Source organism: Chlorocebus sabaeus, chromosome 26 (assembly GCF_047675955.1).
Source record: "Chlorocebus sabaeus isolate Y175 chromosome 26, mChlSab1.0.hap1, whole genome shotgun sequence".
Classification (NCBI taxonomy): domain Eukaryota; kingdom Metazoa; phylum Chordata; class Mammalia; order Primates; family Cercopithecidae; genus Chlorocebus; species Chlorocebus sabaeus.
The window spans coordinates 31,984,385-32,010,883 of record NC_132929.1 but is presented as its reverse complement, the minus strand read 5'-3'; the positions used below and the strand labels follow the sequence as shown (position 1 = coordinate 32,010,883).

General features: G+C 37.4%; 2 protein-coding genes across 10 annotated transcripts in view; one reads left to right on the top strand and one right to left on the bottom strand.

Moving 5' to 3' along the window:
- The window catches only part of MNS1 (meiosis specific nuclear structural 1), a 33,079-nt gene extending 31,489 nt beyond the window's left edge, over window positions 1-1,590 (top strand). The window contains exon 10 of the mRNA XM_008016508.3: window positions 1,323-1,590. Within this exon, the coding sequence (XP_008014699.2) occupies window positions 1,323-1,415 (93 nt within the window). The 3' untranslated portion in view covers window positions 1,416-1,590. The remainder of the gene's footprint in view (window positions 1-1,322) is intronic.
- The window catches only part of TEX9 (testis expressed 9), a 102,387-nt gene that overhangs the window by 26,933 nt on the left and 48,955 nt on the right, over window positions 1-26,499 (bottom strand). For 4 of the 9 annotated variants that reach the window (XM_038010012.2, XM_038010014.2, XM_038010015.2 and 1 more), the window contains 3 exons: window positions 22,197-22,331; window positions 2,894-3,028; window positions 1,935-2,238 (listed from right to left, as the gene is read on the bottom strand). In XM_038010012.2, the coding sequence (XP_037865940.2) occupies window positions 2,161-2,238; window positions 2,894-3,028; window positions 22,197-22,331 (348 nt within the window). In that variant the 3' untranslated portion in view covers window positions 1,935-2,160. Of the gene's footprint in view, window positions 1-378; window positions 748-1,587; window positions 1,830-1,934; window positions 2,239-2,893; window positions 3,029-22,196; window positions 22,332-26,499 lie in introns of those variants that run through there. The other 5 variants (XR_012091496.1, XR_012091495.1, XR_005244331.2 and 2 more) reach the window with 4 other exon arrangements.

Here is a 26,499-nt window from a genome sequence, read left to right as displayed (position 1 = left end):
TGACTTCAAATAAAATAATAACTGGCTGGGCATGGTGACGCATGCCTATAATCCCAGCACTTTGGGAGGCTGAGGCAGGAAGATCACTTGAGCCCAGGAGTTCAAGACCAGTCTGGGCAACATAGGGAGATCCCATTACTACACAAAATAAAAAGTTAACTGGATGTGGTGATGCACGCCTGTAGTCCTAGCTACTCTGGAGGCTGAGGTTGGAGGATTGCTTGAGCCTGGAAAGTTGAAGCTGCAGTGACCCATGATCTTGCCACTGCACTCCAGCCTGGGCAACAGAGTGAGACCCTGTCTTAAAAAAGTAGTAACAGTTTCATAGGACACATAAACATCTAGACTCATGTAAATAAGATCACCATCTTTCAGCTATAGAAATGCCGTTTCATATTTTATTCAGCAGAATCAAGTGCATATTTTACATTCAGTCTGGTGCTAAGGAAGGAAAAATATATAAAATATATAGGTAATTATTGCCTGGCCACAGGACTTTTGATAGTCTAATTGGTTACATAGGATTAAGGAATGCAAAATGATGTATTAATGATAAAATCCATATGTAATTAATAAATTTCATAAAATATAAACTATAGGAATGTCTTTGGGATGTGATATTTTTGTAGAGGAAATAATTGTGGAGGCAGCAGGAGGGATTAATAAACTTGATATCCAAAAATGATCTTTATCCTTTAGATCCTAATGGCGCCAAATGACCTCAGTTATCCTTAAAATTCTTTAGAACTGCAAGATAAGTAAATATTTAATTTTGTTTTAAAGAGCCCTTTGCAGTATACTGTAGGGGAAAAGAAAAATAGAACAGTGAAGAATTCCAGAGGGTTTGCTTAAATGGCTTAGCTCCAAACCTGGATTCTTTTCTGCAAGACTGATTGATTGCTGATTAGCCATAGAACTGACACATGAAGAACTAATCCCATGCATGAATCTATCGAAGCTCACCCTTATATCATATTATAGAGCTATTTAAAGAAAAGGGTAGGGTACACTATAGATGAAGTGCCTTCCTATCTAGGTAATCCAAGCAGTAGAACTTGTAGAAGAGCTCAGATTCATATGACAAGCTCCTACACTAGAGCTGATAAATCAGAAAATTGGGTCAGTCTAGGAATAGTCAATATATATGTAAAGTCTTATTTTTTTGAAAAGTGTTGATTTTTTTTTAAAGTTTCATTAATCTATTGAATAGATTTCATTACCTTGGCGATAACTTTACTAACCTCATGTCTTTGTCAGTCTTAAAAGCATTTAGTGAAATATTCTGATATTCAAAAGTAACCCACAAAATATTTTTCTTGTAGGGAGTATTTAAAAAAGAGGATGATATTGATCTGCTTGGTGAAGAGTTTAGGAAAGTGTATCAGCAAAGGAGTGAAATTTGTGAAGAGAAATGATATCATCAAAATTGGGTAAACCCTAGATTTTTCGTATATTACCACTAGATGTCAGCATAACTTTTGTTTTACAGTTCAGTGGCAGTAGGAATCCATTGTCTATTTGGATTTTGTAAGTCATCACTGAATTTATAACTTGTAAACAATTATCAGATAAAAATTAATTTTAATCAAACTGTTATTTTTTGTACTGATAATTTGAAAATCCGATTTCTACCACACTACAGAGCATTGTTTGCATCCCCATCCTCAAGACAGTATATGTACCTTGACTAATACAGAACTCTACCCCAAAGTGAACTAACTGCCTTCTCTCTGTGTTTAGGAACTGTACTTACTCGATTTAGCCAGGGAAATAAATATTTGGAATTTTCTTTTAAAGCATCTTTTTCGGTCTACTTTAAGGGAGGAGAACTGTAAATGAAAAGAGTCAAGAATTTTATTATCTAATGTGCTTAATTGTCACGTTCAGTAAGAACAAACTCAAAAATAGCTAATAAGTCATAAGATAGCAGAATCAAAAGTTAAATTGTTGCTTTATTTTACAAAATATTTTTTTCTAATAACTACATATCAGAATAATGCATCAGTTTTATATCTCCCAAATCTAAAAAGGGAATTCTTTGAAATTATTTTGATTTCATAATCAAATATATTACTTATGAAGAGTAAAAATAATTCAAACCATTACACTAAGTAAAATGGGTATCCACCACATACATAGAGACTAACTGAAGTAGATCACTTATGAATTTCCCCATTCAAGTGCTTTCATAAATTCCTCCTCAGTGAAAGACAGCATCTTGGCAGCTTCAATATGCATCTGTTAAAAAGAAAATCAGTATTGTCTGATTTAGTATTAAGAGCAGGCCACCAAACAACAGGAAGTTTATAAAAATGTGTGGATAATATATTGTCAGAATGTAAGTTCTGTTGTAGGAATGTATACTGTTAATTCCAATAAGCAAGATATTTGAAATGGTAGTAATTACATTCAAGGACCAACCTATAGAATACTTTTTGTCTAACAGTAGTATTGAACCAACTTATTTTTAAGATAATAATTCTATAATATTGTAATAACTGACCTTTGCAAAGAAGCAAAGTGTCAGAACTATGAATTTTTAGATAAAGCAGCAATAGTGGTTTGGAAGCAATGTTCACTCTAAGGTTTGAAGAGGCAAACAGTCCCCTAATAGTCATTCTTTAATGTGGTACTTTCTGTAGTTGAGACATACCTGTACTGTATTTTCCAGTCCCATTTTCTACACTAATTTACTTTTGTGAAAATATCCACTTGCTTAGATGACACATACATAAATCTCACTATATATGTTAGATTTCATATGAATAATGCATTTTATATGAAATTCAGTGCCTAAAGATGTCAAAAATTAAACATACCTAAAGTGAAAAATGCTGAATTGTTTAGTAAGAAAGGTACAAATACTATGATTTAACTTTAACGACAGACTCACCTTTTGCCTTTTTAAAACATCAATTAATTTTAACTGTTTCTTGAACCCTATCATTAATTCTCCTTTTTGTTTTTCTAGCTTCTTGTTTTCTGATTTTAACACTTCAATTTTTTTATGTTCTTCATTTGCTATGTCCTACAAAAGGAAAAAAAAGTGCCATATATTTTTTAATATACAGCCTTTCAATGGACAGAATTATAGACTATCATCACAACAGTAATAAAAAAGTACTTTTTAAAACTGAAATATAAATTTTTTTGTAGATAAAAATTGCTTTCCATTACCAAATTACTGGAATTTGATAGCTTTTAGTCGTGCTCAGGTACTTCCCATTTTTAAAAAAGTTTTAAAAATAACTCAGTTCTAATTCCAGTAACAGCAAAGTAGCTTGTATTGAACCAACATAAACTCTGGATTTGTGAATTTTAAAAAATATATCTGAAGGCACAGATGAATAATCAATAATAAGTAGAAACTGGAAGTGGTATGATCTTTGAAAGAGCAGAAATACTGGTTGAGATCCACATTCAACTAGCTTCTCCTGAAAGCGCTTTCCAGTTCGTGGGTTCACAGAGATAAGAAGTCAAGCAAAAAGTAGTAGTCTAGTCTTATTGGACTGAGGAGTCAGAGAGCAGGGCTTCCAAGGTGGTACAAATTTTTAAGTAGGAAATTCTAGAAAAAAGAGAGCCCTCAAAACATGCATACGTATTTCCCTCAAATGCTTGGCAGACATCTAAATACCATTTACAGGGTAAGACACCTAGGTACCTATGAAAGGAAACGGCTGTAGTCTTTAGCTAAGCAGAGAATTTACCCACTTCCCATGACAAGGGGGAGACCAAGTTTGTAATCTTGGTAAAAATAGACTGGATAAGGTCTTTAGCAATTTGAGCAAAGCAGAAAAAGGGTCAGTAGAAATCATTAAGTATAGGAAGATCTATACTTGAAATGTTAGAGGAAGTAATTAATACAAAAGGAAAATGATACTAGAAGGAAATCTGAATCTCTGTACACACACATAAAAAAGATGGAGAAAAAAATAGAAATAGTAATGTGAAATCTATCTATAGATGTGTGTGTGTGTGTGTGTGTGTGTATATATACCTTTTCTTTTCAAAAAAGAAAAAAAAAAAAAAAAATGCCTCTTTAAAAGATACAGTGTTAGCAAAATGGTGGATTAGGAAGCTCCAGGCCTTTGCTCCCCCCATTAAAAGACTGAATATATGATACACAGACCAAAGTAGCTTTGGGAGAGCTCTAGAAACCAGTCAGTCAGCAGAAGCAACCAAGAGAATGCCTAACTAAGAAAAGGCCATACTCAAAATAGTAGGAAGTGTCATGGTGTTTTTCTTACCCTTTCCCCACATACTCCCTCGCACAGCACAGTCAGGAAGAAGCCACCCAATTCCCAGTTCCCTCCCTTGGAATGGAAGGAAAAGAGTAGACTTGCTTGCAACATTCTGGTTTTTCTGGGGCCTGCCTGAGGGACTGGTATCTGTCTTGCCTGACTCAGTACTGATGGGAACAGCTGCGTCATTTGGATATCAGGTTGGAAGCTGCAGAAACAGGTGGTTGGTACCACTGAATGTGGGAGGTGCAGTGAGTCCACAGAACTGCAGGAACCTGATGGCAAAAAATTATGGGCAGAGGAATACAATAATACAGCATCTAAATCTGTGAGAAGTAGTGAGACTTTTAGGTAATTAGGACATTTAAAAGAAGCCATGTGTATGGAAAATTGGAATTAAAACACACAGGCCCAGGAAAGACACATCCCCAGAAAAGGTTTGAGAGAACCTCAAGACTTTACACCACGCTGATTAGTGAAGGTCTTTGCTTGCATGCAGCCAGTCTGCAAGACTGAGAGAACTGTTTTTTCAAACATCCATTTTTCCACGTTAAGATCACAAGACATCCAAAGAAACAGGGAAACATGGACCATATTAAAGGAAAAAAATTAATATCCAGAAATTTATCCTAAAGAAACAAAGGCTTCTCACTTACTAGACAAGGAGTTTAAAATAACTGCCATAAATATGCTCCATGAGCTGAAGGAGAATATTAACAACTAAATGAAATCAGGATACCTATATATTAATAAAATGAGACTATTAACAAAAATTACAAAAAAGAACAAAACAAATTCTAAAGCTGCAAAATGCAGTAACTGAATTGAAAAATTCACTTGAAGGTTTCCAGCAGAACAGGTCTTATACCTGCTGAACAGGTATAAGAAAGAATGAGCAAGCTTTCAGACAGGTCATTTGAAATGAGCAGGTCAGAGAAGCCAAAAGTAAAAGAATGAAGAAGAAAAGTGAACAGCAGCTAAGGGACACCTTCAAGTGGACCAACATGTATATTAGTGTAATCTTAGGAGAGAGAGAAAAGGAGACAAATAACTTATTGGAAGAAGTAATAGCTGAAAAATTGCCAAATTTAAGGAAAAATGGATATACAAATATAAAAAGCTCCATGAACTCCAAGTAGGATAAACCCAAAGAGACCCACAGCAAGACACATTTTAATTAGTTTAGTGTCAAAGAGAAAATCTTGATAGCAACAAGACAAAATGGCTCATCACATGCAAGGGAGCATCTGTAAGATTATCAACAGATTTTTCAGCAGAAACGTTGCAGGCCAGAAGTCAGTAGGATGATATACTTAAAGTGCTGAAAGAAAAAACACCTAGAAGAATACTATATCCAGCAAAGTATCCTTCAAAAATGAAAAAGAAATAAAGACATTCCTAGATAAAAGCTGAGGAAATTCATTACCACTATATCTTCCCTACAAAATCCTAAAGAAAATCCTTCAAGTTGAAACAGAAGGATACTAGACAATAACGCAAAGCTACATGCAAATATGAAATTCTCCAGTAAATGTAAATATTTGGACAAATATAAAGGCCTGTATTATTTTAATTTTGGTTGACAACTCACTTTTCATTCTTTCATAGAATTTAAAAGACAAAAGCATAAAAAATACTATAAATCTTTGTTAATGGGTACATAACCTAAAGATCTAATTTGTGACACCCAGTAAAACAAGGTAGGACAGGGGCTGAAAAGCAGTAGAGTCTTTATATACGATTGAAGTTGCATCATTACACAAAATGAACACTAAGGAAGGCAATAAGGGAGGAAATGAGAGGCTAAAAGTCCTCAAGACATACAGAAAACTGTAAACAAATAGCAACAGGCCTCCCAATAACTTTACATGTAAATGGACAAAACTCCCTAACCAAAATAAATTGAATAGAAGAATGGATTTTTAAAAACTAAATTCCAACTTTATGCTGTCTACATGCAACTAACTTTAGATCCAGAGATAATGCACAGATTGAAGGTAAAAGGATAGAAAAAGATAATCTGAAATTGTGTAACCAAAAGAAAACAGGAGTGACTACAGTAATATCTGACAAAATAGACTTTAAGTCAAAACTGTTAAAACATACCAAGAAGGACATTATATAAGAACATATGAGCCAAACAAAAGGGCCAGTTCAGCAAGAAGATACAATTATATATGTACCAAACATTAAAGTGCCCAAATATATGAAGCATTGACAGACTTGGAGAAAAGACCACTCTACAATAAAAGTAGACTTCAATACCCCACTTCCCATAATCGATAGAACCACTGGATAGAAGACCAATAAAGAAATAAGGGACTTGAACAACATTATAGACCAATTAGATTTAAGAGACATAAAAAACAATTCTCTAACACAAAGGCAGAAGAAGGATATAATGGACTCTAGGGACTTATGGGTGAAGGGTGAGAGGGATAAAAGATTAACTGAGTTCAGAATACAATGCTCGGGTGATGGGTGTACCAAAATCTCAGAAATCACCACTAAAGAACTTATCTGTGTAAGCAACACCACCTGATCCCCCAAAAAGACTGAAATAATAAAGAAAAAATAGAATCATATGCCACAACAGACAAATATGGAGAGACAGGAAGTAGATTAGTGGTTGCCTAGGGCTAGAATGTGGTGCAGGGTGTTGGGGGAATATAGAATGGCTGTGAATGGGTACAGAGGTTCTTTTTGGGGTGATAAAATTGCAAAATTCATTGTGGTGATGGTTGCACAACTTTGTGACTACAAAAAACAACTTATTTATATATTTTAAGTGGGCTGTATGGTATATGAATTATATCTCAACAAAGATGTTAATGAAAATAAATGAGGAGAATACAGTTTTCTCAAGTGCACATGGAACATTCCCCACATTTTATAAGACTGAAATCATACAAATTATATTTTCCAGTCACAGTTGATTCAAACTAGAAATCAATAGCTGGAAAACTGGAAAATCCACAATTATGTGGGGATTGAACAAAATACTCAAACTACCAAGGGCTCAAATAAGAAATCACAATGGAAATTGGAAAATAATCATGAGACAAATTAAAACAAAGCTACAATATGCCAAAACTACAGGACAGAGTATGAACACTGCTAAGAGGGAAATCTGTAGTTGTAAATGTTTACATTAGGAAATGGAACAGAACAGAGCCCTCAGAAATAATACCACACATCTACAGCCATCTGATCTTTGACAAACCTGACAAAAACAAGAAATGGAGAAAGGATTCCCTATTTAATAAATGGTGCTGGGAAAATTGGCTAGCCATAAGTAGAAAGCTGAAACTGGATCCTTTCCTTACTCCTTATACAAAAATTAATTCACGATGAATTAGAGACTTAAATGTTAGACCTAAAACCATAAAACCCTAGAAGAAAACCTAGGTAATACTATTCAGGACTTAGGCATAGGCAAGGACTTCATGGCTAAAACACCAAAAGCAACGGCAACAAAAGCCAAAATTGACAAATGGGATCCGATTAAACTAAAGAGCTTCTGCACAGCAAACGAAACTACCATCAGAGTGAACAGGCAACCTACAGAATGGGAGAAAATTTTTGCAATCTACTCATCTGACAAAGGGCTAATATCCAGAACCTACAAAGAACTCAAACAAATTTACAAGAAAAAAACAAACAACCCCATCAAAAAGTGGGCAAAGGGTATGAACAGGCATTTCTCAAAAGAAGATATTCATACAGCCAACAGACACATGAAAAAATGCTCATCATCACTAGCCATCAGAGAAATGCAAATCAAAACCACAATGAGATACCATCTCACACCAGTTAGAATGGCAATCATTAAAAAGCCAGGAAACAACAGGTGCTGGAGAAGATGTGGAGAAAGAGGAATGCTTTTACACTGTTGGTGGGACCGTAAACTAGTTCAACCATTGTAGAAAACCTTGTGGCGATTCCTCGAGGATCTAGAACTAGAAATACCATTTGACCCAGCCATCCCATTACTGGGTATATACCCAAAGGATTATAAATCATACCTATAAAGACACATGCACACGTATGTTTATTGCGGCACTATTCACAATAGCAAAGACTTGGAATCAACCCATATGTCCATCAGTGACAGACTGGATTAAGAAAATGTGGCACATATACACCATGGAATACTATGCAGCCATAAAAAAGGATGAGTTTGTATCCTTTGTAGGGACATAGATGCAGCTGGAAACCATCATTCTCAGCAAACTATTGCAAGAACAGAACACTAAACACCACATGTTCTCACTCATAGGTGAGAATTGAACAATGAGAACACTTGGACACAGGAAGGGGAACATCACACAATGGGGCCTACTGTGGGGAAGGGGGAGGGGGGAGGAGGGATAGCATTAGGATATACACCTAATGTAAATGACGAGTTAATGGGTGCAGCACACCAACATGGCAAATGTATACATATGTAACAAACCTGCACAATGTGCACATGTACCCTAGAATTTAAAGTATAATAATAATAAACTTTTTAAAATTAACAATGTAGTTTATAGATAAAACATATGACAATAGCAGAAAGGTGGGGGGTAATGGAAGTATACTGCTAAAAGGCTCTTAAATTATTCATAAAATGCTATATTACTTGAAGTAGACAGTGATAAACATATATATATAACAAATGCTGAAATGCATACAAAGAAGTACAGATAATGAGCTAATAAAGGCGATAAAATGGAATCTTTAAAAAAGCAATTCACAAAGAAAGGAAAGAAAACATATGGGCCAAATAAAAACAATAGCTAGCTAACAGACTTAATCCCAACCATATTAGTAATCACTTTAAATGTAATGGTGTAAGCACCTCAGGTAAAAAGTTAAGAGACTGTCAGATTGGATTTTGACAGTCTTTTGTTTTGACAGGATTTTGACAGATATTGAAGCAAAGTCAACTAGATGCTGCTAACGGGAAGACACAAAGGAGTTACAAGTAAAAGAACGGAAAAAGATAAGACAATGCTAACACGAACTAAAATAAAGCTTCAGTTGCATGAATATCAAATAAAGTTAATACAGGTTGAAGTCTGAAATCCAAAATGCTCTAAAATCTAAAACTTTTTGAGTGCTGACATGATGCTCAAAGATGAAATGTCCACTGTAGCATTTCTAAAACACTTCTGGTACCAAGCATTTCAGATAAGGGATGCTCAACCTGTATCAGAATGCAGGAACAAAAATAAATATAAATAAATAATAAGAGGTCAATTCATTCAAGAGGATTTAACAATCTTCTTAGATATTGGGTATTAATACACCTAATAACCAAGTCTCAAAATACATGATGCAAAAATTGATAAGACTGAAAGGGAAAATAGACAAACTCACAGTTCTATTCAGAGTTTAGTACCCCTCTCTTTATCACTGATAGAACAAGGACACATAGAATACATAAGATACAGAAGTGTTGAACAACACTATCAAGCAATTTGACATAATTGACAGTTATAAAATACTCCACCTAACAAATACAGAATGCACATTCCTATCAAGGGCACATGAAATATTTACCAATTTAAACCATATTCTGGGCCAAAAAAGTATCCATGCATTTAGAATGATTCAAGTAAAACCAAATGCATTCTCTGTCCACAATGGAATTAAAAATCAGTAAGAATGGTATTTGGGGAAAATCCCCAAATATTTGAAAAATGAAATGACAAACTTTTAAAGTTTGTCATGGCTCAGAGGAAATAAAAAAGAAAATTAGAAAGTATTCTGAATAGAATAAAAATGAAAATACAAAAAATCAAAATTGGTGGGAAGTAGCTAAGGAAATTCATAGACAAACATTTACAGTATTTAAAATGCTTATATTAGAAAAGAGGAAAGGATACAAATCAATAGTCTCCACTTCCATTTTAAAAAATTAGAAAAAGAGGCTAGGCGCAGTGGCTCACATCTGTTTAATCCCAGCACTTTGGGAGGTCGAGGCGGGCAGATCACGAGGTCAGGAGTTCGAGACGAGCCTGGCCAACATGGTGAAACCCCCTCTCTACTAAAAATAAAAAAGTAGCCAGGCACGGTGGCGGGGGCCTGTAATCCCAGCTACTCAGGAGGCTGAGGCAGAACTGCCTGAACCCGGGAGGCGGAGGTTGCAGTGAGCCAAGTTTGCGCCACTGCACTCCACCCTGGGTGACACAGCAAGACTCTGTCTAGAGGGAAAAAAAAGGAGAAATTAGAAAAAGAACAAATTGAACCCAAAAGTAAGGAGAGGGAAAGAAGAGCAGAAATCAATAAAAAAATAAAAAAACAGTAGAGGAAAATCAATAAAACCAGAATTAGTAAACCTCTAGTGAGACTGATCAGAAAAAGTAAAAAATACACAAATTATCAATACAAGAATGTGAGGGGGGAATGACCCACAGGAATGTAGGAGGAATATTCAAAGGAAAATAAGGAACTAGTGTAAAAAACCATATGCCAGTAAATTTGACAACATAAATAAAATGGACAGATTCCTTGACAGATACAAACACCCAAAACACAATAAAATATAGCCTCTATAAAGAATACTTCTGTATCTATTAAAGAAATAGAATTTGAAGTATAAAATCTTTCCACAAGAAAACCTCAAGCCCAGACGGCTTCACCTGTGAACTCTACCAGACATTCAAAGAGAAAATAATACCAACCCTACAAAAACTTCTCTGAAAGTTGAGCTTCTTCAGAAGAATGATTTGGAAGTTCATTTAATAAAGGCAGCATTACCCTGAAACCAAAACCAAAACAAACACAAAGCAAAAAACCTAAAGATGAAAACAATGTGTAAGAAAACTAAAACAAGACTACAGACTAAACAGACTAGAACTATGTTCCCATGTATACAGACATTCACAAAAATGTAACGAATAATATATAAAAGAGATAATGATACACCATCACCAAGTGGAGTATATTCCAGGAATACAAGGTTGTTTTAACATTTGAAAGACTAAAAAAGAAAAATATAATTTCAATAGATCCAGAAAAAAGCATTTGACAAAATTCAACATTCATTCCTGGTAAGATCTCTCAGGAAATTGCAGTCAGTTTTTCTAAAACTTGTGAACTAAAAATGATTTATTTTGAAGGTGTTAAATAAATTTTAAAAAAGAAAACCAGTGAAGAATACACAAGGGACCATATGTAGCCCACAAAGCCAAAGCATTTACTAGTTGGTCTTTCACAGAAAAAGTCTGTAGAAAATCCTAAGGCTTCTAGAGTAAGTGAGTTCAGCAAAGTTGAAGATATAGACTCAATCTGCAAACATAAATTGTATTTCTCCATTATAGCAACAAACAATGGGAAACTGGAATTTAAAGAACATTTATAATATCAAAAATAGGAAATACCAAGAGGTAAGTTTGAAAAAAATGTGTAAAATCTGTATTCTGGAAACTATATATATATATATGTGTGTGTGTGTGTGTGTGTGTGTGTATATATATATAGTTTGGAGAAATTGAAGAAGGCTTAAATAAACAGATATTCTCTATTCATGATTTTAAAGACACTATTAAGATGTCAATTTTCCCAAAATTGATCTATAGATTCAATACAATGCCAATCAAAACTCCAACATGTGATTCTAAAACTTACATGGAAATGCAAAAGAACTAGAATAGCCAGTTGTAATAAATGCTCATTGGATCTTTAAAAAAACAAAAGGCATTTATTGGCCATTTATTGGCTTGGTTACTTGCTCAAAGCACCATATACTTTCCACAGCATTTATTACAGTTGCATCTTAGCTTTGATAGATTATCTAAATTCAATAATTATCTAGGTTTTGCTTCATGGATTATCTAAACATTCAATTTCATTATAAGATAGGTGCACAGCTACAAGGATTACATCTGTTTTTTGGTTTTTTTTTTTAATTTTTATATCTTTACCCTCCACTAAAGGTCTGGCAGGTACCTAGCAGGCCCTCATAAATATTTCTAAATGAATTAATAAAGAATTAGAAATTACCTATTCCTAAATGAAGTAACATGAACTCTGGTGTCATATTTTAAATGGATTTCAAGACACCATCTAACCCAATGCCCTGTTTTTAGGTAGAATTCCAGTTAAACTACACTTCCATCATTCCTTCCTTCAGTGTGTTTCAGAGCACTCCTACAGCATCTGGTTTAAGTTTACTGACTTTTAATTTCAAAAGCTACTGTTACTTTAAAGCATAATTACTTATTTCCTAACCTTTGTGGAGAAAAAGTTTATCATTATTTTAAAGTAGATCTTTAACTTTCTGATGATTATGAGATAATCTTGTTCTAATTTTTGGAAACCTTACTATTTCCCTGTCATATTTTCTTAAATTTATAGACTTGAATAATTTTAATTGCCTGTTAACTATTATATGTCTATTCAGAATGGGAAGCAAAGTACAAATAATTAAAATGGAAAAAATACACCTGCTCACAAAAGAAAATTTATATACAGATTAGACTCTCCGGAAAAAGTTATTGCATATCCCAAAAATCTCCCTCAAAGATAAAGCCTAGAAATACGCAAAATAATTGAAAATCAAAAGTTTTTGAGATGCATAGTTTTTCAGAAATGTAAAATAAGTTACATTTAAGAATTCTGACATCAGACTGGACACATGGCTCATGCTTGTAATCCTAGCACTTTGGGAGGCCGAGGTGGGTAGATCATTTGAGGTCAGGAGTTCAAGACAAGCCTGGCCAACATGGTGAAACCCCGCCTCTTCCAAAAATGTAAAAATTAGCTGGGCTTGGTGGCGGGTGCCTGTAGTCCCTAGTACTTGGGAGGCTGAGGCAGGAAAATCGCTTGAACCTGGGAGATGGAGGTTGCAGTGAGCAGAGATCACGCCACTGTACTCCAGCCTGGGCGAAAGAGCAAGACTCTGACACACACACAAAGAATTCTGACATCAAAAGTCTACTTTTTAGTAAATAGTGGGCTGGGCACAGTCGCTCACACCTGTAATCCCAGCACTTTCTGAGGCCAAGGTGGGAAGCTTACTTGAGCTCAGGAGTTCAAAACCAGCCTGAGCAACAAAGTGAGACCCCCGTCTCTACAAAAAATAAAATAAATTTAAAAATAAAATTTAAAATATGATAAATAGTAATGCAATATATACACAAAATATTATCCCACTGTGTTTAAATCAATTACCCATAGTACAGAGCTGAGGTCAGAAGTTTGTATCTTGAACACCTCTAGATTATTTTTAGTACTGATGGTTCTATTCCGAGTTGTTCACATACCAAGTCCTCATTACTTGAATTTTCAAAATGGGGGACTAACCAGGGAAACAGCTTGATCCATGGAGAATGAAGAAAAGACAGTACAACAGTCCATCCAGGAGTAACACAGAGCCAGAGGATGCTCCCCCGCCCAGGGAAGCAGTGAGTGAATGTGTGATGCCGGGAAACCACACTTCTCCCAGGGCTGTTTGTAACCGCGGGTCAGGAGATCTCTTTGTGAACCCACTCCGCCAGGGCCTTCAGTCTGACTGACAGAGCTACTTGGAGTCTTGGCAGAGCAGCCACTCAGGTATGTGTGGAGACCCTGGAGCTTAGATACTGGGGCTTTCTGGCAAAAGTAGCTGCAGCTCCTGCAAAGTAGGAGGTTAGACCCACATATATACCCTTAAGAAAGAGAGGCTCAATCTACAGGGCTGAGCGATAGCCTGCAGGCCCCACTTCCACGACACCTCACAAGATAAGACCCACTGGTTTGGAACTCCAGCCAGCCACTGGTTAGCGGCATTGCACCTCCCTAAGAAGGAGCTCCAGCGGTGGAGAGGGAGCTCTTTTTTAAAGGAGGCATGGGGTGGGCTGCCATCTTTGCTGTCTGGGCAACTTAGCCATTCCAGCCCTCCGGCTCTGCAGAGTCCGAGCCAACCACGGGCAGAAGGGCTCCCCCAGTACAGCACAGCCCCTCTCCCAAAATGTGGCCAGACTGCTTCTTTAAGCAGGTCCCTGATCCCACTCCTCCTCACCAGGCGAATTCCCCCTGGGATGGCGCTCTCAGAGGCAGAGGGGCAGGACACCATCTTTGCTATTTGGGCGACTTAGCTGATCCAACCTTTGGGCCTCAGAGTGTCTGAGGTGACCAGGTACTGAAGTGGAACACAGCATAGCTACTCTACCAACATATGGCCAGGCTGCTTTTTTCAACAGGTCCCCAAATCCCCTTCCTCTTCACTGGGTGGGACCTCCCAACTGGGGTCTCCAGCGACCTCCTACAGGTCTGGCAACAAGCCCATACATCCCTGGGATGAAGCTCCCAGACGGAGGGACAGGCCATAATCTGCTGCTTCACAGCCTTCACTGGTGATACCTCCAGGTTCTGGAAAATCCGAGGTCACTAGGGACTGGAGCAGGCCCCCAGCATACCATAGGAGCCCTATATAAAAGTGGTCAGACTGTTATGTGGGTGCCCATTCCCATATCGCCTCACCAGGAGGGTACTCTAGGCCTGAGCCTCTAGCCACCCCCTACTAGAGCTATCAAGCCAGTGGCAACTTGGCAACTCCCTGGACAGAGCCTCCAGGGGCAACTGAAAGCCTCTCTGCCACTGCCTCTGCAGCTGCCCTTGCCACCCTCAAACTAATGAAGGAGCAAAGACCCTAAGTCCTTTATCCATACCTCCAACAAGCTGCAGTCAACCCAAGGAGAGGAGGCCAGTCCCTCTCCGTGGGTCTGACAACACCCCAACCCCCACTGCTCATCACCAGACAGGGAACCCCTGGCTTGGGCCTACCGCACAGACCCACCATCCTGGGCTGATTGTACTAAGCAATTGCTGACCCGCATCTCTCTGGGGTGGAGCTTTCAGTAGACAAGCAAACAACTTCTGGTCACAACCACTACTAAGATCCCTTCTTCTGCTTCCTCCAAGTTGGGGAAGAAACATAAACACTGAGATAGCCCCAGAACTGCAGTGGGCACCCCAGGAGTGCCAAGTTGTGATCTACAGCCAGCACTCAAGCAAAGAGGAACCCACACTTTCACAGCATTAAGAAGAAACATGGCTACAACTGTGAGGAAACATAGGGGAGCCACACAACCAAGCAAGAGTCTACCAACCAATAAGCCTAAGTGCCAACTACAGGATCACATTCCCCAAAGCTTTAACACCAAAAATACCTGAAACATACCCTTCTGTGAAACCAGATACAAGAGGTCAGCTTCAAATAAAGACCCTGAACAAAGCATCAGCCCAGTGAAAGCATCCAGAAAAGAAATGTACTGACTATATTCAATCTACACTGCAATTAAAGGAACACCCACACACACAGATGACAAAGAACTAATGCAGAAACTCCAGTAACTCAAATGGCCAGAGTGTCATATGCCTTCCAAACAACCATACCAGTTCTTCAACAAGAGTTCTTAACCAGGCTGAACTGGCTGGAATGACAGAAATAGAATTCAGAATACGGATGGGAACAAAGATCATCGAGATTCAGGAGGATGCAAAACCCAATCCAAGGAAAATAAGAATCACAATAAAGTGGTACAAGAGCTGAAGGATGAAAGAGCCAGTATAAAAATGAACCTAATGGGTCTGACAGAGCAGAGCTGAATAACACAATTAAAGAATTTCCCAATGCAATCACAAGTATTAACAGCAGAAAAACCAAGCTGAGGAAAGAATCTCAGAACTTGAAGATTGGTTCTCTGAAGTCAGACAAAAAGAAAAAAAAATAAAAAGGAATGAACAAAACCTCCAAGAGGTATGAGATTATATAAAGAGACCAAATCTATGAATCACTGGCATCACTGAAAGAGAGGGGAGAAAACAAACAACTTGGAAAATGTATTTCAGGATATTGTCCATGAAAACTTACCCAACCTTGCTGGAGAGGCCAACAGTCAAATTCAAGAAATACAGAGAATTCCTGCAGGATTCTACACAAGAAGATCATCCCCAAGACACATAATTGTCAGATTTTCCAAAGTTGAAATGAAAGAATGTTAAAAACAGCTAGAGAGAAAGGGCAGGTCCTCCTACAAAGGGAACCCTATAAGGCTAACAGCAGACCTCTCAGTGGAAACCCAAAAAGCCAGAAGAGATTTAGGACCTATATTCAATATTCTTAAAGAAAAAAAAAGTCCTCAAGAATTTCATATTAAGCCAAACTAAGCTACCTAAGTGAAGGAGAAATAAGATCCTCTTCAGATAAGCAAATATTGAGGGAACTTGTTACCACCAGATGTGCCTTACAAGAGCTCTTGAAAGAAGCATTAAACATAGAAAACAAAGACCACTACCAGCTAAGACAAAAACACATTTAACCACACAGACCAATGTCACTGTAAAGCAATCACACAAACAAGTCAACCTGATAACCAGCTAACAGCAAAACAGCAGATCAAATCCACACACATCAATACTAACCTTGAATATAAACAGCCTAAATGCCCCCACTTAAAAGGCATGGAGTGACAAGCTGTATAAAAAACAAGACCCGGCCAGGCACGGTGGCTCAAGCCTGTAATCCCAGCACTTTGGGAGGCCGAGACAGGCGGATCACAAGGTCACAAGATGAAGACCATCCTGGCTAGCACGGTGAAACCCCGTCTCTACTAAAAAAAAAAAAAAAAAAAATACAAAAAAAAAAAAAAAACTAGCTGGGTGAGGTGGCGGGTGCCTGTAGTCCCAGCTACTCGGGAGGCTGAGGCAGGAGAATGGCGTAAACACGGGAGGCAGAGCTTGCAGTGAGCTGAGATCCGGCCACTGTACTCCAGCCTGGGTGACAGAGCGAAACTCCGTCTCAAAAAAAAAAGAAAAAAGGCAAGACCCAAATGGTATGCTGTCTTCAAGAGACCCATCTGACATTTAATGACTCTCATAGGCTCAAACAGATAGAGGAAAATCTACCAGGAAAATAGAAAACAGAAAAAAGCAGGGGTTGCAATTCTAATTTCAGACAAAACAAAGATCAAAAAAGACAAAGATCAAAACCAACAAAGATTCAAACCAACAAAGATCAAAAAAGACAAAGAAAGGCATTACATAATGATAAAGTACTGAATTCAATAAGAAGACCTAATTAGCCTAAATATACATGCACACAACACAGGAGCACCCAGATTCATAAGGCAAGTTCTTAGAAACCTACAAAGAGACATAGACTCTCACATAATAATAGTGGGAGATTTCAACACTCCATAGTATTAGATCATTGAGGCAGAAAATTAACAAAGATATCTGGAACCTAAACTCAATGCTGGACCAAATGGATATTATAGACCTTTACAGAACTCTCCACCCAAAAACAACAGAATATACATTCTTCTTAGTGCCATATGGCACATACTCTAAAACTGACCACATAATTGGACATAAAACAATCCTCAACAAATGTAAAAGAACCAAAATCATACCAAACACACTCTTGGACCACAGCACAATAAATTGGAGTCAAGACTATGAAAATTGTTCAAAACCATGCAACTACATGGAAATTAAACAGCACACTCCTCAATGACTGTTGGGGTAAATAATGAAATTAAGTCAGAAATCAAAAAGTTGAAAATAACAACAAAGATACAACATACCAGAATCTCTGGAACACGGCTAAGGGAGAGTTAAGAGGGAAATTCATAGCAGCACTAAATGCCCACATCAAAAAGTTAGAAAGATCTCAAATTAACAATGTAACTTCAGAACTGAAAGAACTCAAGAAGCAAGAAGATATCAACCCCAAGGCTAGCAGAAGATGAGAAATAACAAAAATCAGAGCTGAAGTGAAGGAAATCAAGACATGAAAAACCAGTCAAAAGATAAATGAATCCAGGAGTTGTTTTTTTGAAAAAATTAATAAAATAGACCACTAGACTAGAAAAGAAGAGTGAAGATCCAAATAAACACAATTAGAAATGACAAAGGGAGTGTTACTACTGACCCCACAGATATAAAAACAACCATCAGAAACTACTATGAACACCTCTATGCACACAGACTAGAAAACCTAGAAGAGATGGACAAATTCCTGGACATGTACACCCTCCCAGGACTGAACGAGGAGGAAACTGAATCCCTACACAGACCGATAATGAGCTCCCAAATTGAATCAGTAATAAAAAGTCTACCAACCAAAAAAAGCCTGGGACCCAGTGTATTCACAGCCAAATTCTACCAGATATACAAAGAAAAGCTGGTACCATTCTTACAGAAACTATTACAAAAAACTAAGGAGGGACTCCTCCCCACTCATTCTATGGAGCCAGCATCATCTTGATACCAAAACCTGGCAGAGAGACAACCAAAAAAGAAAACTTCAGGCCAATATCCTTGATGAACATTGATGCAAAAATCCTCAACAAAATATTTGCAAACCAAATCTAGGAGCACATCAAAAGTTTATCTACCATGATCAAGTAGCATTCATTCCTGGGATGCAGGGTTGGTTCAACATACACAAATCAATAAATGCAATTTATCACATAAACAGAACTAAAGACAAAAACCACACGATTACTTCAATAGATGCAGAACAGGCTTTCAGTAAAATTCAACACCCTTCATGTTAAAAACTCTAAATAACATAGATATTGGAGGAACAGACCTCAAAATAATAAGAGCCATCTACGGCAAACCCACAGTAAACATTATACTAAATGGACAAAAGCTGGAAGCATTCCCCTTGAAAACTGTCACATGACAAGGATGCCCTCTCTCAACACTTCTCTTCAACATAGTATTGGAAGTCCTGCCAGAGCAATCAGGCAAGAGAAAGAAATAAAGGGCATCCTATCTCTGTTTGCAGATGGCATAATTCTGTATCTAGAAGACCCCATAGTCTTGTCCCAAAAGCTCCTTTGGCAGATAAACAACTTCAGCAAAGTTGCAGGGTACAATATCAATGTACAAAAATTACTAGCATTCCTACACACCAACAACAGCCAAACCGAGAGCCAAATCAGAAAAGCAATCCCATTCCCACTTGCCACAAAAAGAATACCTAGGAATACAGCTAACCAGAGAGATGCAAGATCTCTACAATGAGAATTACAAAACACTGCTCAAAGAAATCAGAAAAAACACAAAGGAAAAAAACATCCCATGCTCATTGATAGGAAGATTTATTAAAATGCCTATACTGCCCAAAGCAATTTACAGATTCAATGCTATTCCTATCAAACTACCAATGACATTCTTCACAGAATTAGAAAAAACTATTTAAAAATTCACATGGAACCACAAAAGAGCCTGAATAGCCAAGGCAATACTAAGCAAAAAGAACAAAGCTGGAGGCACACTGCCTGACTTCAAACTATACTACAAGTCTACAATAACCAAAAGAGCATGATACAAAAACAAGTGCTGTTACAAAAACAGGCACATAGACCAATGGAACAGAATAGAGGGCCCATAAATAAGGCTGCACATCTATAACTAACTGATCTTCAACACCTGACAAAAGCAACGGGAAAAGGCTCCCTCTTCAATAAATGGTGCTGGGATAACTGGCTAGCCATTTGCAGAAGATTGAAGCTGGACCCTTTCCTTCCACCTTATATAAAAACCAACTCAAGATGAATTAAAGACCTAACTGGAAAACCCAAAACTATAAAAACCCTGGAAGACAACCTAGGCAATACCATCTTGGACATAGGAATGGGCAAAGATTTCATGACAAAGAGAGAAATAGCAACTGCAACAAAAGCAAAAACTGACAAGTGGGATCTACTTAAACTAAAGAGCTTCTGCACAGCAAAATAAATGATTAGCAGAGTAAACAGACAACCTACAGAATGGGAGAACATTTTTGCAAACTATGCATCTGATAAAGGTCAATATCCAGCTTCTATAAGGAACTTAAACAAATTTACAAGAGAAAACCCCATTAAAAGGTGGGCAAAGGACAAGAACAGACACTTCTCAAAAGAAGTCATACATGTGGCCAACAAGTATGAAAAAAAGCTCAATATCACTGATCAACAGATAAATGCACATCAAAACCACAATTAAATACCACCTCACACCAGTCAGAATGGCTATTACTAAAAACTCAAAAAGTGAGGTTTCAGAGAAAACGGAACACTTACACACTGCTGGTGGGAGTGTAAATTAGTTCAACCATTGTGCAGAGCAGTATGGTGATTCTCAAAGAGGTAAAAGCAGAACTACCATTGGACCCAGCAATCTCATTACTGGAATTATACCCAGAGGAATATAAATCATTCTACCATGAAGACACATGCACACAAATGTTCACTGCAGCACTAGTCACAATAGCAAGGACATGGAATCAAGTAATGCCCATCAATGACAGATTGGATAAAGAAAATTTGGTACATATACACCATGGAATACTATGTAGTCATAAAAAAGAATGAAATCATGTCTTTTGTGGGAACATGGATGGAGCTGGAGGCAGTTATCCTTAGCAAACTAATGTAGGAACACAAAACGGAATACTGCTCGTTTTCACTTATAAGTGGGAGCTAAATGGTAAGAACTTACAGAACACAAAGAAGGAAACAAAAGACACTGGGGTCTACTTGAAGAGGGGAAGGCAGAAAAAGGGAGAGGAGCAGAAGAGATAACTATTGAGTACTGGGCCTAATACCTAGGTGATTAAATATATGTCAACAAACCCTCATGACATCTGTTTACCTACGCAACCTTCACATGTACCCTCAAACCTAAAAAAAATACAACAAAACAAAACAAAATGGCTGGCTAGAATATGGAGAGTCATCTGTTTCATGAAACCATTTTCCTTCTATTTTCTTAATATGTGAACTAATACAATATAGAGATCAAATCTACAACAATTAGGAAATCCTGGTACCTAGGTGGTTATTCTTCCTTTTATTTTCTTCAAAATCCCTTTAAAATGCACCAAATTGGAAATAACACTCTAATAACAGGCTAATTACTGGTAAGTCTATAAAGGTGACTTCCTAACTTGTTAATTTAATAACTTCCATTAATAAATCCCAGTTATGCCATCACCGATGGCCCTTGAATATGAAAATGATCTGACCATATAACAAACTACCTCACAGATGACATCTTAAAACTCTGTAATCACTATGCCACATATTTGCCTCTCAAACATGTTAGAGGACATATCAAGGTCACTTTCAGTCTATTCCTGTTAAGTGTTACTAACTTAATCCAAAATGTATTATCTGTGTATATAATGAAAGTGGTTCCTAATTTCATTATCCAAGTCATGGTTAAATTACTAAATGTTGTTCTAATTATTAAGCAGAGTCCAATGGACTATCACTTATTACCCTTTTAGGTCAATACAGAACCAAAAAGTAACCAATATTTATAGAATGTACAAAGGGCTTTCATGAACACTGGTATTTGAACTTTCACTTATTCAACAGATATTTAAGGCACCGCATGCTAATTCTATGCCAAGCATTGGCTAGACACTGGAGTTACGGTGACCCTTACAAGTTCCCAGGTAAATTTTTGTTAAAACTGCGAATTGTCAGGCCTCCCTCCAGACCTATTAAATCAGAAATTCTGGGGATGGGCCCCAGCAATCTGATTTAACAAGCCCTCCCAGAGATTCTGATACATGCTCAAGTTTGAGAACCACTGCCCTGTAAAATAGAGCCTTACTTTATATATTAGAAAACCGAGGTTCAGAGAATAAAAGACTTGAGATACGAAAGATACTTTTTTAAAACAGCTTTTTCTAAGAGCTCAGAAAAGTGTCTGACATACAATATAGGCACCTGATAAAACTGGTTGAAGAAATTAATGTTCCAAAGAGTTGTGCCATCACCCAATTATGGCGATAAGACAAGCATATCATCCTAATATGTTAGAAATGCGTATACTGCTAATGAATATATTTCTTCTGAAAAGACAAATGTTCAGCATGACATCAAGAATTATAATTTAAGTATTATTTTTGACATGTTCATAAAAGAAGTAGTTACCAAAAGGGATCACTACAAAAGCTATTCAATTTTTCCATACCTTGTTATTTTGCCTAAATTTACTTAACTCCAGTTTATACTTTTCTGCTTCTTCTAGAGCTCTATTCAAGCGAACCTCTGTGGCACTTTGACTACTTGCAGCCTGTTTTTGCAGTCTTCTTTTATTTTCTAATTCCTGTATAGTAAAAAAGATTATGGAACATTTATAAATGTATCATAGGTTCCCCCTTGATCATTTTGCAGTATCTTCCATATCCATATTCCTTGCTTTCTCTCAAACTTTACACACACACACACACACACGCATGCACGCACACGCGGGGCTAGAGGCTGAACACTAAGTGTTGGAGGTCTCAAGGAATTCTTGCCCCAAATTAGTATTAGAGAAATATATCCTAAAAAATGTAGTTGTGAACTGGGCTTTCAAATTACTTTTTGTTTGGAATTTTGTCTCTCTTTATTGACTCAAGACACAGTATACCTGTCCTCTATTTTATAAACAACTCTTTATAACTGTATTTCTTCTTCTGGGAACCTCCCAAAAAGACCAATGTTAAGAGAAACTCTCCACTGTTTTTCTGTATACCTGACAAAGTAAATCATTTAAGAATATATTCATCACAACATCCTGTATAGCCCTATAGGAAAATCCCAATTCTGAGTAGAAACAACAGATCTTATAGATTATTTTCCACATCCTGGGGTGAGTTTAGTCTTATATTTCTGCAAACATCCTAGGATATTCTGTTGCAGAGAGTCAACAGGCCAACACCTGAAGAAACATGAACGTAGAGGATAAACTCTGAACTCCACCATAATCTTTCCCCTGTCAACCAGCTTCATCTCCTGCCAAAGATGTTACTTTTAGTAATACCAGCAGTAATTGGATCTCTCCCAAACAGCCATGGTGTTTCCTGCCTCAGTCTTTTGCTTGTGCTCTTCCTCCTGCCCTGATCTCTGCCCACTCATTTTCACGTAACTAGCACCTACTGACTCAGCTAGGTTTGTACTCTAGGGCATTAGCTCCCCCAAGACATATTTCCTTTCTAATCCTCACTATCCACCCAGATTATATTAAGTGCCCTCTTCAAAGCTTGTATAGCACCTTAAGACACATTTATCATCGTATCTGCTATGTGGTACTGAAACTAACCCTTAACTTTATTTCCCCCACTATAGTTTAAGCTCCTTGAAGAAAAGACCTGTCTTAATTTCTGTATACTCAGCACTTCAGTGGGATATAAAAGACACTAACACACATGTTAATTAAACTGAACTTATTTTGTAATACTAAACCCACTCTTCTTTATATCCCCTACAAAGTAAGGCCTAGTCCAGAGCCTTACTCAATAAATTGAGCAGATACTCAATATATTATAGAGTTGAAATGATGCAGTTAAAAATATAGTTGTCTATATTTTTATAATTTTTTCCTGGCTATATCACTATATTTTATTTAAAAACTAGTCTCCCTGGCTCTGAGTAATTAAGGGGAAAAACAAAACAAAACACATGCTGCTCTTTATGTAGGTTTCTAAACAAATCAAACTGTGTATGGATACCATCTGCTATCACAGCCTTCTTCACAGCTTTGTGGGTGGTAGCAACAGGAAGAGCTAGCTTGATTTATCTCACTGTTCACATAGAAAAGGCAAAGATTCTCATTAGCTACAAAGTCCACATTTCTTGCTGCCTCATTTCAGTCTTCCTTCTTAAGAATATAGAACTCAATCTTTCCTCTTGCCTGCTGATGACTCTGTAACCTATTTCACAGAAAAATGAAACCCATCCTGTACCATATGATGTCCCCTATCCCTGAACCAATACTGCCCTCTTCTTGGGAGGTGTGGGGAAAAAATGATACCCAGAAGAATAGTAAAGTAGGAAATAAATTTTTTCTATATAAGTAATCCACTAAACAAATTTCTACCATTATAAAAATTTAAGCAGTTACATGTCGCTAGACAAAAATTTCATGACAAATCTGAAATCCTGAGTTGCACATTAGTTAAAAAAAAAAAACAAAACTAAGAAAATCAAATTTAACATTAAAATTCAAATACTGTGAGCTTCAGGAGGAAATGATGTACCACTCTCTCATGATTATTAAAGCATTCATAAAAGGCACTGGGGGAGAATAAGAAAAGAGAGGGGCATGCATCAGCCACAGCAGAAGACAAAATGTAACAAATGCTCTGGGAATAACACGAAGCACCACAGAAATTCAGATAAGAAATAATCAGATGAGGATAAATCATCAGATAAGGTTTCAGAAACAAGGGGCTAAGGTAGAAAAGAATGGACTTGGAGTCAGAAAACCTGCCAGCTGTGGTAGACTTTTTCCATATCTGAAATAGTGAGTAATATTATCTATACCTAATAGGTTTCATTCATTTATTCAACACATTTATTAAGCACTTACTACATGCAGGATACTATTCTTTATCATGGGCACACAAATTAACCAGATTTCCTCCTCTCATGACGTTTACATTCCAGAGGAAGAGACAGAAAATGAACACATATTTACACATACATATATGCAATATCTGGTAGTGATAAGGGCTATCAAGAAAAAAAAGGGTAAAGGGACAGAACAATGAAGGAAGGGTATAACTATTTAAAATAAAGCGGTCAGGGAACTCTTCCAAATGAAGTGAGGTAATGATTTAAGTTAAAATCTTGGGGAGGCCAGGCATGGTGACTCATGCCTGTAGTCCTAGTACTTTGGGAGGCCAATGTGGGAGGATGAACCCAGGAGTTCGAGACCAGCCTAGGCAACATAGGGAGACCTTGTCTCTACAAAAAAATTTAAAAATTAGCTGGGCATTGTGGCGTATGTATGTGGTCCTAGCTGCTTAGAAGACTGAGGCGGAAGGATTGCTTGAGCCGGGGAGGTGAAGGCTGTAGTAAGCCATGATTGCACCACTCCAGCCTGAGCAACAGAGTGAGATCCTCTCTCTAAAAAAACAATACAATAATCAAATAAAGATCTCGGGGAAAGAATTCCAGATAATAAGAACAATAAAGACAAAGATCCTGTAGTAGGAATCCACTTGATACAGTAAAAAATCACCTAGAAGGTCAGTGTGGTTTCAGCTGAGTGATATAGGCACAGCGTTAGGTTTTGAGGTAAGAGAAGTGTGCAGGGCAAGCCTAGGTGAACCTTGTAAGCTTTACTTATAAATTTGGATTTTATTCTGAGTGACACGGGAAGCCTTTGGAGGATTTTAAGTGTGTATGCATATGTGTATGTGTGTGATGATCTGAGTTTATTTTTTTTTCGAGATGGAGTCTCACTCTGTCACTCAGGCTGGAGTGCAGTGGTACAATCTCGGCTCTCTGCAAGCCCCGCTTCCTGGGTTCACGCCATTCTCCTGCCTCAGCCTCCCAAGCAGCTGAGACTACAGGCACCCGCCACCATGCCAGCTAATTTTTTGTACTTTTAGTAGAGACGGGGTTTCACCATTTTAGCCAGGATGGTCTCAATCTCGTGGCCTTGTGATCTGCCCACCTCGGCCTCCCTAAGTGCTGAGATTACAGGCGTGAGCCACCGCACCCGGCTCTGACTTAAATTTTATAGGGATTGCTCTGGCCACTGTGGTATTGCCAATCTAGGAGGTTATTATAATAGTTTAAATAAAAGACAGTGGCTTGGGCTTGGGTAGAAGTAATTAATGTTTTGAGAAGTGGTTTATTCTATGGATTCTGAAGACAGAATTGACAGGACTTGTTGGTGAGCTGGATCTGGATATAGGAAAAGAGATAGATCAAGATGACTCTTCAATTTTAGACTGAACAACTGGGTGATGCCTTTTACTAAGAGAGGGAGAAGGAAGAGAAGCAGGTTTGCTAAGGGCAGGGAAGCAAGAGCTTCCTTTAGGACGTGAAGTTTAACACACAATAGAGATACCAAGTAGGCAGAAAGGAAGAGGTAAGGGCAAGAAACAGAAATGTGAGTATGAATAACATATATATATAGATGGTATATAAAGTCATGGAACTGAATGAGATCATTAAGGATTAGATATAAAGAGACTTGAGCACTCTACTATGTAAGGCCAGGAAAATGAGGGAGAATCATGACTGTGGTGTTCTAGAAGCCAAATGAATAGTGTTTCAAGGAAGAAGTAATCAACTGTTTCAAATATTGCTGAGATATAAATTCATGTCAGGAATAACTGACCAAGTACAATGGACCACAACTGCAATGTGGATTATTGGTGACCTTTTTAAGAGTAGTTTCAATGGCAGGGTAGAGATGGAAGCCTAAGCAAAGTATTTTCAGGAGAAAATAGCACATGAGGTATAGAGACATTGAGTATAAACAATGATTTTGGGAA